At 46.2% G+C, this 12,672-nt stretch overlaps 1 protein-coding gene across 3 annotated transcripts; it reads left to right on the top strand.

Annotated features, from left to right (window-relative positions):
- The first annotated feature begins 324 nt into the window (after positions 1 to 324).
- LOC310701202 (uncharacterized protein) lies at positions 325 to 10,850 on the top strand. 3 transcript variants are annotated; one of them, XM_083491707.1, is made up of 7 exons: positions 325 to 549; positions 2,472 to 2,594; positions 4,762 to 5,244; positions 5,676 to 5,751; positions 6,092 to 6,174; positions 7,051 to 7,177; positions 9,303 to 10,850. In XM_083491707.1, the coding sequence occupies exons 1-7, from the start codon at positions 340 to 342 to the stop codon at positions 10,448 to 10,450; spliced, it is 2,250 nt and encodes a 749-aa protein (XP_083347833.1). In that variant the 5' UTR covers positions 325 to 339; the 3' UTR covers positions 10,451 to 10,850. The 3 variants fall into 3 exon arrangements, with proteins under 3 accessions (XP_083347833.1, XP_083347834.1, XP_083347835.1); XM_083491709.1 differs by having other exon boundaries at positions 375 to 549; positions 2,536 to 2,594; XM_083491708.1 differs by lacking the exon at positions 2,472 to 2,594.
- Positions 10,851 to 12,672: the final 1,822 nt, after the last annotated feature.

The following is a 12,672-nucleotide window of genomic DNA, read 5'->3' as shown; positions in this document are numbered from 1 at the left end:
AGGCGCGCGGCGCTTCCCCTCTGTCCCCGGACGGTCTCCATAGGAACGCATTAATTGATTTTCAATGCATTCCTATGGGAAACCGTGCTTTGCAAGACGAAAAACTCAGAAGAAGAAAAAACTTGCGGAACAAATTAATTTTGTCTTGCGAGGCACCACTATACAATGAATAGTATATATTATTTTTTCAAATGTACAGCCGGTTATGTCTTGTGAACTACAGTTCCCAGCACCCTTCGCAAACTATAATTCCCAGGGGCTGAAATGCGCTGGGCATTGCAAGAAGGGGGAGGTGCTTGGATCTGCTGCTTGGATCTGATTAAGCGGAGGCTCCCAGGAATGGAACCCGGGGACCACCTGCACGCCCAACAGGCGCCCTGTGACCAGCGATGTGGCTTCCTAGAGGGGACAGGAAGTGGCAGGGCGGAAGCGCGCTGGCAAAACATCCGGCCTCCGAAGCCTCTTCCTTCCTGGCTTCCCTCTCGGGGTGGAGAACGTGGCCTTTGTCTCTCCTGGACGCCCCACCCTCGCTCGCCCTTTCGGCACCCGGTGAGCCCCCTCTCTGTGACGCGCGTTTTTGGGAAGTGGGGTCCTGGGGGGTTGGGGGGGGTTGGGTGCTGAGGGGGTCAGGGGGACACACCCCGAGTCCCCGGATCAGGGGGTGGAAATTCTCTCCCTCCCTCCCTGTCTCTGCAAAGCCAGGCCTGTTTATAGATAAATGTAGGTAGATGGATGGATGGATGGATAGATAGATAGATAGATAGATAGATAGATAGAGTTTCTAGGTTGCCAGATGCACAAATTGGTGCAGTGCTTCTGCGCATCAAAGGAGGCCATAGGGGGTGGAAGTTCTGTCCCTCCCTCCCTGTCTCTGCAAAGCCAGGCCTGTTTATAGATAAAGGTAGGTAGATGGATAGATAGATAGAGAGAGTTTCTAGGTTGCCAGATGCACAAATTGACACAGTGCTTCTGCCCATCAAAGGAGGTCATTGGGGGTTGAAGTTCTGTCCCTTCTTCCCTGTCTCTGCAAAGCCAGGCCTGTTTATAGATAAAGGTAGGTAGATGGATAGATAGATAGATAGATAGATAGATAGAGTTTCTAGGTTGCCAGATGCACAAATTGACGCAGTGCTTCTGCCCATCAAAGGAGGTCATAGGGGGTGGAAGTTCTGTCCCTCCCTCCCTGTCTCTGCAAAGCCAGGCCTGTTTCTAGATAAATGTAGGTAGATGGATAGATAGATAGATAGATGTGGGCATTAAGTTACTAGGTTGCCAGATGCACAAATTGACGCAGTGCTTCTGCCCATCAAAGGAGGTCATAGGGCGTGGAAGTTCTGTCCCTCCCTCCCTGTCTCTGCAAAGCCAGGCCTGTTTCTAGATAAAGGTAGGTAGATGGATAGATAGATAGATAGATAGATAGATAGAGTTTCTAGGTTGCCAGATGCACAAATTGACGCAGTGCTTCTGCCCATCAAAGGAGGCCATAGGGGGTGGAAGTTCTGTCCCTCCCTCCCTGTCTCTGCAAAGCCAGGCCTGTTTATAGATAAAGGTAGGTAGATGGATAGATAGATAGATAGATAGATAGATAGAGTTTCTAGGTTGCCAGATGCACAAATTGACGCAGTGCTTCTGTCCATCAAAGGAGGTCATAGGGGGTGGAAGTTCTGTCCCTCCCTCCCTGTCTCTGCAAAGCCAGGCCTGTTTATAGATAAATGTAGGTAGGTAGATGGATAGATAGATAGATAGAGTTTCTAGGTTGCCATATGCACAAATTAACGCAGTGCTTCTGCCCATCAAAGGAGGCCATAGGGGGTGGAAGTTCTGTCCCTCCCTCCCTGTCTTTGCAAAGCCAGGCCTGTTTATAGATAAATGTAGGTAGATGGATGGATAGATAGATAGATAGATAGATAGATAGATAGATAGATAGATGTGGGCATTAAGTTACTAGGTTGCCAGATGCGCAAATTGACGCAGTGCTTCTGCCCATCAAAGGAGGTCATAGAATCACGGACTTGTAGAGTTGGAAGGGACCCAAAAGACAATCTTTCAGGGTTAAGCCTTATCTCAGGCTACACATACTGTGCCCTCCTCACATTGCCCTGAGCTGTTTCAATCCTGCTCCCCGAAACCATTGCTCCAGAATGAAAGGCAGAAGGAGGGGGGGGAACCACCCACACAAAGCAAGTTTCTCCCCGCCCTCCTCTGTCTTTGGATGGCTTTGTTCCGCTCTTCTTGTTCTCCTTTTGCAGCAGAAGGAAAGACACAACCTGTTTTGCCAGCCTTGAGAAGCGGCATCAAATAATCCCCACAAGTCTGGGCAGTTTCACATTTTGAACTCGCCTTATTCTGTTTGCTCACGGACTGCCTTGCTCCAGTCACGCGACAAGATAAACCTACCTCATATGGTGGGTGTGAAACTGGAGAAAAGACAGTAAAATGGCTGCAGAAGGGCTTTTGCTTCCTTTAAACAGAGTGATGCGTCTTTGAACGGCATAGAGCCTTGTTTTTCTGACTGCCACTCACAAATTTGTACAGCTCCGACCAATCTTAATGTGATCTGGTTACCGCAGTCCTGTGCCCACTTTAACTCTCATGTAAGACGCATTCTGAGTAGACATGCATGCCATTCTGTTGCAATGTACGAAAGCCCCACATGAAGCACTCAAGAGTCAAGCTGTATTTTCAGTGAGGCTTTATTCCAGCTGCAGTTTTGTATCATAGAATCATAGAGTTGGAAGAGACCACAAGGGCCATCGAGTCCAACCCCCTGCCAAGCAGGAAACACCATCAGAGCACTCCTGACATATGGTTGTCAAGCCTCTGCTTAAAGACCTCCAAAGTAGGAGACTCCACCACACTCCTGGGCAGCAAATTCCACTGTCGAACAGCTCTTACTGTCAGGAAGTTCTTCCTAATGTTTAGGTGGAATCTTCTTTCTTGTAGTTTGGAACCATTGCTCCGTGTCCGCTTCTCTGGAGCAGCAGAAAACAACCTTTCTCCCTCCTCTATGTGACATCCTTTTATATATTTGAACATGGCTATCATATCACCCCTTAACCTCCTCTTCTCCAGGCTAAACATGCCCAGCTCCCTTAGCCGTTCCTCCTAAGGCATCGTTTCCAGGCCTTTGACCATTTTGGTTGCCCTCCTCTGGACATGTTCCAGTTTGTCAGTGTCCTTCTTGAACTGTGGTGCCCAGAACTGGACACAGTACTCCAGGTGAGGTCTGACCAGAGCAGAATACAGTGGCACTATTACTTCCCTTGATCTAGATGCTATACTCCTATTGATGCAGCCCAGAATTGCATTGGCTTTTTTAGCTGCCGCGTCACACTGTTGGCTCATGTCAAGTTTGTGGTCAACCAAGACTTCTAGATCCTTTTCACATGTACTGCTCTCAAGCCAGGTGTCACCCATCTTGAATTTGTATCGTTATAAAGCAGTCTTCTTACATCCAGAAATCAGCATACACAGGTGGGACTACATATAGGTAAGATGCCAGAGAGGGGCTGTCAGCCATACTTTTTATACTAGGTGGCTATAGACCAATTAGGCAATGCCCCGTGTCACATGATGCTGAGTCAGCACTGAGTGTTAACTCCTTGATGCCCACAACACATTCTGCTGTAAGTTAACTATACACTGAATTCTTAATGAACATCTGGACAGCCTCTTTGTAGCTTGTTTTTGTTTTGTTTTTTGCATTTGCCATTTTTTTGGAGGGGAAGAGATTCTTTAGCACCCACCCACAAACACTCCATAGAGGTATTTGAAGAAAATAACCTAATTCCTAATCTAAGATGTACAGGAAAGCTGCATTCTGGTTGCTAGGATGAAATGTGCATTAAATCAGAGGGCGAAATGGCAGCTTTTTAGGTCCCCAGGGATGCCTAACACTTGCCTGGCATCCAAACAACTCACCTGTCAATCACAGCTCCAACTTCAATTTTTTAAAAACAGAACAAAACATGGTAAGGTAGTGAGAAACCAGACCAGCTCCTCTGGTGTCTCAGACAAACTGCCTCTGCAATGCGCTCTACGTGGGGCTACCTTTGAAGGTGACCCCGAAACTACAACTAATCCAGAATGTGGCGGCTAGACTGGTGACTGGGAGCGGACGCCGAGACCATATAACACCGGTCTTGAAAGACCTACATTGGCTCCCAGTACGTTTCCGAGCACAATTCAAAGTGTTGGTGTTGACCTTTAAAGCCCTAAATGGCCTCAGCCCAGTATGCTTGAAGGAGTGTCTCCACCTCCATCATTCTGCCAGGACACTGAGGTCCAGCTCTGAGGCCCTTCTGGCGGTTCCCTCACTGCGAGAAGCTAAGCTACAGGGAACCAGATAGAGGGCCTTCTCGGTAGTGGCGCCCATCCTGTGGAACGCCTTCCCATCAGATGTCAAAGAGATAAACAACTACCTGACTTTTAGAAGACATCTGAAGGCAGCCCTGTTCAGGGAAGTTTTTAATGTGTGACATTTTTATGTATTTTTAATCTTTGTTGGAAGCCGCCCAGAGTGGCTGGGAAAGCCAGCCAGATGGGCGGGGTACAAATAACAAATTACTATTAATTACCTGCATTTTGAGAACTGCCTTCTTAGAAGGTGGGCTGTGTATTTTACTTGAAAATCTTTCTTCCAGAAGGGCTATTGCATAACTATAATACATCCCAGGTTTCTAAAGATACCTCAACAGGGAGTATTTTTCCTCTCCTTACAGCATAGCAATCCCATAACAAAAAAATGTCTTGGTTAATTAGGACAGGCAGAAAATGGCAGAAGAGCGAAGGAGTTCCTTTCGACTTCCTGGAGGCTTCCTTGGAGCGCAGAAGAAAAAGGAAGACTCGGCTGGCCCTGAAGCAGGAAGAGGCTACGATGCCATCAAGACTGAGAGCCGTGGGAGATTCTGGGAAAAGTCAGTGCAGAAAGTCCCGAGTGAGAAAATCACTCTCGGCTCAAATGCCCAGAGCCAGCAGTTCAGGCAGTTCTGCTACCAGGAGGCCAAAGGACCCCGAGAGGTTTGTAGCCAACTCCACCATCTTTGCTGTCAGTGGCTGAAGCCAGATCGACACACAAAGAAGGAGATCCTAGACCTGGTGATTCTGGAGCAGTTCCTGGCTGTCCTTCCACCGGAGATGGAGAGCTGGGTGAGAGGCTGTGGAGCAGACACTTGTTCCCAGGCTGTGGCCCTGGCCGAAGGTTTCCTCCTGAGCCAGGCAGACAAGAAGCAGGAGGAGGCACAGGTGAGTGTTCCATCTAGATAGTCCCCAGGGGGTTCAGAACATGAGGGAGGGTATCTTAAAACTCTGCTATTTGCCCAACTTTTTCAGTAAAGGATCCAAGGAATGATGGCCAGATCCCATTAGGACATGGGTAGGCACCTAAGGCCCAGGGGCCGTATCCGGCCCAATCACCTTCTAAATCCGGCCCACAGACGGTTCGGGAATCAGGGTGCTTTTACAAGAGTAGAATGTGTCCTTTTATTTAAAATGCATCCCTGGGTTATTTGTGAGGCATAGGAATTTGTTCATCCCCCCCCCCCAAAATAAAGTCTGCCCCCCCCCACAAGATCTGAGGGACAGTGGACCAGCCCCCTGCTGAAAAAGTTTGTTGACCTCTGCATTAGGATTTTGCTCCTGTCATTCCTTGTTTTGATTCTTCATTACTGTTTCAGAGACGGAATCAGTTTGCAGAAAGGAGCACGGTTTTTCCTAAGATGGTTCCATTTGGTGCCAAACGGAGTCCACTTGGTAAGGATGAATGGGATGTATATCACTTCGGTCTCCCTCTGTTGAGTGCAAAATAAACCTAGGAGCTGCTTTAATATTTGGAACAAAAGACACCTCTCTAGCTTTTCCCACTGCTTAAACATGCATTTATTTCCAATACACTTTTTGAGTTGAGAACAAAAGCCCAAAGAAGTAGAAATGTGTTTTCACACAACTGAAATACTAACACGTATAAACACATTTCTTTGTAAACACTAAAAAATAAAACTTTTTCCAAGGCCTGTGTGTACTTAGGCATGCATTCGTTAATCTCAGAGACCATCAAGTGCTACTGGCTTCCCACTAACTTTGTCTCTCACAGTTGACAGGGTGATGCCGGCAAGACCTCCTCAGCCATCTCTTCTTCACAATGGAAGGGAAGCAGCTTCTGTGGCACGGCATCAGGTATGGGGAGCAAATCAGTACGGGGAGAGAGTTGGGGAAAGCCAGGGTGCCTCTGTCCCCTCCTCACCTCCCTAGACCTGAATTAATTGTTTTTTCTTAGTAGCTGTAGTATTGCTTATGAATGGAAGCGGCCGCAGAGACCACATAACACCGGTCTTGAAAGACCTACATTGGCTCCCAGTACGTTTCCGAGCACAATTCAAAGTGTTGGTGCTGACCTTTAAAGCCCTAAACGGCCTTGGTCCAGTATATCTGAAGGAGCGTCTCCACCTCCATCGTTCAGCCCGGACACTGAGGTCCAGCTCCGAGGGCCTTCTGGCAGTTCCCTCACTGGGAGAAGCCAAGTTACAGGGAACCAGGCAGAGGGCCTTCTCGGTAGTGGCGCCTTCCCTGTGGAACACCCTCCCACCAGATGTCAAAGAGAAGAACAACTACCAGGCTTTTAGAAGACATCTGAAGGCAGCCCTGTTTCGGGAAGCTTTTAATGTTTGATGTATTATAGTATTTTAATATTCTTTTGGAAGCCGCCCAGAGTGGCTGGGGAAGCCCAGCCAGATGGGCGGGGTATAAATAAATTATTATTATTATTATTATTATTATTATTATTATTATTATTATTATTAACAACACTTAATGCTAACATAGGCTTCTAAACAGCTGGCAACGTAGGAAAAGTGTTTACAGAAAGAATAAGCTTGAAGGAGCGATCATTAAAACACGCAATGAAACGTTTCCCTTAAAACACCCATAATTAAAATGCTCAGCACGATAATGGCATTAAAAAACACAGCAATTAATAGACAATGAACAACAGTAATGAGCAGCAGGTAATCCATATGTTTTCTCTGAGGTGGAAACATTTCCTTTTTCTTTTAGAGTCCAGCAACCTTTGAGGATGTGGCTGTGCATTTCACGGATGAGGAGTGGTCGCTGCTGGATCCCGACCAGAGAGCTCTGCATACGGAAGTCATGGAGGAGACCTGTGGCATCATGGTCTCTCTCGGTAAGTCTTTCTGTTGGGTCACAAGAACTGTTTTGAAAATCGGGTGTGTGATGAACCAATGGTATTGTGATGGAATTCAACCACGCCCCCCACTGAGCCTCTTGGGTTTGCTGATCAGAAGGTCGACAGTTCGAATCCCCGCAACGGGGTGAGCTCCTGTTGCTCTGTCCCAGCTCCTGCCAACCTAGCAGTTTGAAAGCATGCCAGTGCAAGTAGATAAATAGGTACCGCTGCTGTGGGAAGGTAAGCAGTATTTCTGTGCACTGCTCTGGTTTCCATCACTGTGGACAAATGCCAACTCCCTCGGCCTGCAAGTGGAGATGAGCGCCACAACCCCATAGTTGCCTTTGACTGGACTTAATCGTACGGGGGTCCATTACCTTTATTCTAATGCCCCTGCAGTTAACCTGGAATGGAAAATGATCAACCGTTTTGTTTCTGAATATGATGATGATGATGATTTATTACTTGTACCCCACCCATCTGACTAGGTTTCCCCAGCCACTCTGGGCAGCTTCCAACATAATATAAAGCAGACATGTACCACAGGTCAATTGCAATTGACCGGTCGATTATGGGGGCGTTCAGGGTCGATCTTGGTATTTAGTAAAGTGATCACCTGGATGGTCCTTTTCAATCTCCTAAAAAAAGCTCAACAATTCCTGGCAATGACCGTGGGTAGATCACACGATACATCAGATATTGAAAATATCCTGATTCAGGGCTGCTTTCAGGTGTCTACGGAAGGTCATATAATTGATTGCATGTTTATTTATTTTTGTTTAAAGAATACAGAAGAAACAAAACAAGAAAAAAGAAAGAAAAAAAAGATTGAAAACAATCCAAAAACATTGTAAACAAATATTACATACTTATCATACTCACACACACACCCGCAGCTTCCCTACGGAAGGGCATATAATTGTTTATCTCCCCATGGCACGTGCCTCTACCAAGAAGGCCCTCTGCCTGGTTCCCTGTAACCCATGGCTGAATTTCAGCTGTCTATAGCAGTGGTTCTCAAAGGGTTTGGCAGGCCAGCCTTGTGTTGCAGGAGAGGATGGCAAGTGTAGTGGGAAGATTAAAAGACAATCGAAGAAAAAAATTAAACATTTCAGTGTAGCATATAGTAAAATATGGTATCTGGATAGATATCTTATCAAAATATATTTTCTGACAGAGATGAAAGATCAGAAAAGAGAAAGGCTTCTTTGTGTTGATGAGGATACAAGTCTTTGCTTGCCTCAAAGTAGACCTGATATAAAAGCAAGCTCACAGCTCTTATTGAATTTGCATACATACTTAATGTACCTACGCAAGAGGCTAGCTTATAATTAAATTTGGTAAATGATGCCTGTTCTTATGTAACCACATTGTTTTATACTTTTGGGGTGTCCCATGATCATATTATAAAGTAGTTGTGTTCTATTTTATAAATCAAGCACTGATAGGGGGTGTTTCTTTTGTTTTTCCAATGTATTTCTTATCAATAAAAAAATTGGTTTGGCATGAGCAAATTTTTATTCTGAAAGTGTGGCCCAGAGAAGAAGTTTGAGAACCAGTGGTCTGTAGCATGGCACCTGTTCCCTTAATGCCAGTTAAGGGGCAGTTAATTCTGTAGAAATAATTATTATTATAATTATTATTATTATTATTATTATTAATAATTTATTTATACCCCGCCCATCTAGCTGGGCTTCCCCAGCCACTCTGGGCGGCTTCCAAAAGAATATTAAAATACTATAATACATCAAACATTAAAAGCTTCCCAAAACAGGGCTGCCTTCAGATGTCTTCTAAAAGCCTGGTAGTTGTTGTTCTCTTTTGACATCTGGTGGGAGGGTGTTCCACAGGGAAGGCGCCACTACCGAGAAGGCCCTCTGCCTGGTTCCCTGTAACTTGGCTTCTCGCAGTGAGGGAACTGCCAGAAGGCCCTTGGTGCTGGACCTCAGTGTCCGGGTAGAACGATGGGGGTGGAGACGCTCCTTCAGATATACTGGAAAGCTCTGCATCGCATCTAAGTCCGTTCAGTTCTTTCGTTATCACAACTGTTTTTTGACATGGCTCAATAATCTGGAGCCCAACTTCATCCCGTGATTCTAATCAGTTTCTGTTCTCCTTGCAGAAGGTGAAAATTTGGAAACCAAGAATAAGAGAGCCCACAACAATAGTCACGGAGTAGGGGAAGTGAATATATATTTGGAGACGGAAGAGATTCTCAATCAGAGCTCTCAACAAGAAACTGACAGCGAGGAGAAACCATATCAGTGCTTAGCATGTGGGAAGAAGTTTAGCAGGAAGTCAAGTCTCACTAAGCACGAAAGAATTCACACAGGCGAGAAACCATATAAATGCTTGGAATGTGGAAAGAGCTTTCGCCAAATCACCCATCTCACTTCCCACCAAAGAGTTCATACAGAAAATAAACCGTATCAGTGCTTGGACTGTGGAAAGAGCTTCAGCCAGAAGTCAAGCCTCACTGCCCATCGAAGAATTCATACAGGGGAGAAACCATATCAGTGCCTGGAATGTGGGAAGCACTTTAGTCAGATCGCTCATCTCACTTCCCACCGAAGAATTCATACGGGGAAGAAACCATATCAGTGCATGGAATGTGGGAAGTGTTTCAGTCAAAGCTCCCATCTCACTTCACATCAAAGAGTTCACACCTTGGAGAACCCATATCATTGCTTGGACTGTGGGAAGAGCTTCAGCCAAAAGGCAAGTCTCACTGCCCATCAAAGAATTCATACAGGGGAGAAACCGTATCAGTGCCTGGAATGTGGGAAGAGCTTCAGTCAGATCGCTCATCTCACTTCCCACCGAAGAATCCATACAGGTGAGAAACCATATCAATGTTTAGAATGTGGAAAGAGCTTTAATTTAAGGGCAAACTTATATAATCATCAAAGAATTCATACAGGGGAAAGACCATATCAGTGCTTGGAATGTGGAAAGCGCTTCAGTCGGAAGGATAATCTCACTTCCCATCAGATAATTCATACGGGGGAGAAACCGTATCAGTGCTTGGAGTGCGGGAAGAGCTTCAGCTTAAAGCAGAATCTCACCTCCCATCAAAGACTTCATAACGGAGAGAAGCCGTATCAGTGCTTGGAGTGTGGGAAGAGCTTCAGTCGGAACCACCGTCTCACTTCCCATCAAAGAATTCATTCAGGCGAGAAGCCGTATCAGTGCTTGGAATGTGGACAGAGCTTCCGCTGGAAAGAAACTTTCATTTCCCATCAAAGAATTCATGATGGAATGATATTATAAAAACAGTGACAGCTGGCAGTCACTGGACCTGACAAGGCTGTGCCACAAGGTGTGCATCTGAACCCACAAGTTTGTCCAGCATTCATGTAAGATATTCAGGATATTTAAGACCTGGGATAGCTCAGTCAGTAGAGCACGAGACTCTTAATCTCAGAGTTGTGTGTTAGTGCTCCATGTTGGGCGAAAGATTCCTGCATTGCATGGCGTTGGATAGATGACGCTCGTGGTCCCTTCCAACTTTATAGATCTATGAGCGTTTTTACTGGAGTTAAACATACATCCATTATGAATACCTGTTTCTGTCCTTAATCTTATGTCCCATAAAGATGTTGCACACATCAGAGAAATGAAAAAAAAGGTTGTTTTATTAAATGAAATAAAAACGACACAGAATACTGGAGGGGTGCTGTTTCCGTTTGCTATTATGGTATTATGTCTCGTGTTGTTGTTGTTTTAGTATTGTAAACTGCCCTGTTCTCTTCGGGTGAAAGGCCGTATGGAAATGAAATAATATGGGTGTGGTTTTCAAAGAGTGGCTGCAATATAAGTGGGTAGCAAATCGCACAGCATACACACCATGATCTTGAGAGTAAAAATGATACCTTGCTATTCCAAAAACCTAGAAAGTGAGTGTGTTAATTTGCCACAGTGCCCACACTTGAAATAAAGTGACAAAGGAAGGGGATGCACATATCTAGCCCAAAGTATGCAGAACCGAAGTCTGGGAGCAGAGTTCTGTGGCTTTGGTCTGGGAGTTCTGCTCCCCCTGTCCACCTGCAAGGCTACAGCATCTCTCACAGTCCTCCTTTGCGTCCATTTCCAGCAAGGCATGAAGAAGGAGCTTTGAGCTACCCAACCATTGGCAATCTGGGATTTAAGTACTCTTCTGAGCCAATGATTTAAGTACTATTTTGAGCCAATGAATCCTTAAAGCGAAGGGGAGGGGGGTTGCCCTGGATGAGTGAAAGTTATAACACCTTTATTTCTGTGTACTATTCTTTATTTCCTACAAGTTCCTGTCTGTTTGCTATTCTGTTCACTTTGCTAAGTTTGAAGTTGAAAGTACATGACCCTGGTGAGAAATGATTGCTTATTATATAATATAGAATATATAGTAGACATAAAATATTTTATAATGAACCACCAACAATGAGAAGGGTATCTCCCCCTTAAGTCTTCCCAATCCCTTACGCCCTCCTAAATAGTATGAGTAAAACATTTGTTTTGCAAATGAAAACTATAGTGTGGTACTTACTCACAATGATCAAGTCTTGTCCTGGTTCTTCTCTGACACTCCCAGCTGAGCTTTTGAAAGCTTTCTTGACTAAATCACTAGCACTCCCAACGGGTTTACAGGTTACAAACAGCTGGTTCATGACAACACATAGCAGTTCACAGCTGGATGTAAATAAGATGTTGATCGAACACTTGACATGCTTCTTGTTCTTTCTTTTTGAAGAGTGAGGCTGGCAGTTCTAACCACATAATTTACATCTTCCTGGGAGTTATGGCAGGTCAGGGAAGGCAAGGGAAGCTGCTGAGGGAGCAAACATATTTCTGGGCTCTGTGGAAGTGTAGCCTTCAAGGAAAGAGCTGAGCCACACTTGTTCACATGAGGGTCTCCTCATTTAATGGGCTGCACTAGCAACTGGGGGAAGCTAGCAAACAATATAAAATAGGGTGGTCATATTCAGTGGCGTAGCGTGGGGGGTGCCAGGGGTGCCGGCCGCACCGGGCGCAACATTTGGGGGGGCGCATTTGGCCGGCCCCCCTCGAGGAAGCGGGAACCTCTCCAAGGCGGGAGAGACCTTCTCCCCGCGCCAGCCTTCGGATGGCTGTCCTGAAGACTTGTGGTGGGAGCAGTGGCGTAGCCACTGCCATTTGGAGAAGGGGCAATGCTCGGATCGGTTCCCTCTAGCCCTGATCTGGGCCCGGAAACGCTGCGACGGCAGATGCCTCCTTGAAATCAGCAGCAGCCCCGGCCCGATTCCCTTCTCCGCGCCCGGGCGTCATTCCCCTGTGCTGCCCGCCCCCCGGCAGGGAAAGTTGTGGCGTGATAATGGGGGTCACTATGAAAACCTCTCCCCGCGCCGACGGCTGCCGGCCTCGCAGCGCTTGCTGGCCCGCGGCTGCTCTTCTGGGCAGCACGATTTGCTTCCGATCGGGTTCCCTGTAAAACCCCAAGGCGGATCCAGTGGATCGGCGCCTTCTGCAGCGCCGAC

This window comes from Podarcis liolepis (genome assembly GCF_965112155.1).
Source record: "Podarcis liolepis genome assembly, chromosome: 2".
NCBI classification, from domain to species: Eukaryota; Metazoa; Chordata; class Lepidosauria; order Squamata; family Lacertidae; genus Podarcis; species Podarcis liolepis.
Note: the sequence above shows the minus strand (reverse complement) of the source record. Positions and strands in the feature narration are given on the sequence as shown.

Bases quoted from the DNA above. Each gene is read 5' to 3' on its own strand.
- LOC310701202 (XM_083491707.1), top strand. From the start codon at position 340: ATGGAACCCGGGGACCACCTGCACGCCCAACAGGCGCCCTGTGACCAG. The intron at 2,595-4,761 runs GTAAGACGCATT...TTGGTTAATTAG, and splicing joins GTGCCCACTTTAACTCTCAT to GACAGGCAGAAAATGGCAGA. The intron at 7,178-9,302 runs GTAAGTCTTTCT...TTCTCCTTGCAG, and splicing joins TGGCATCATGGTCTCTCTCG to AAGGTGAAAATTTGGAAACC.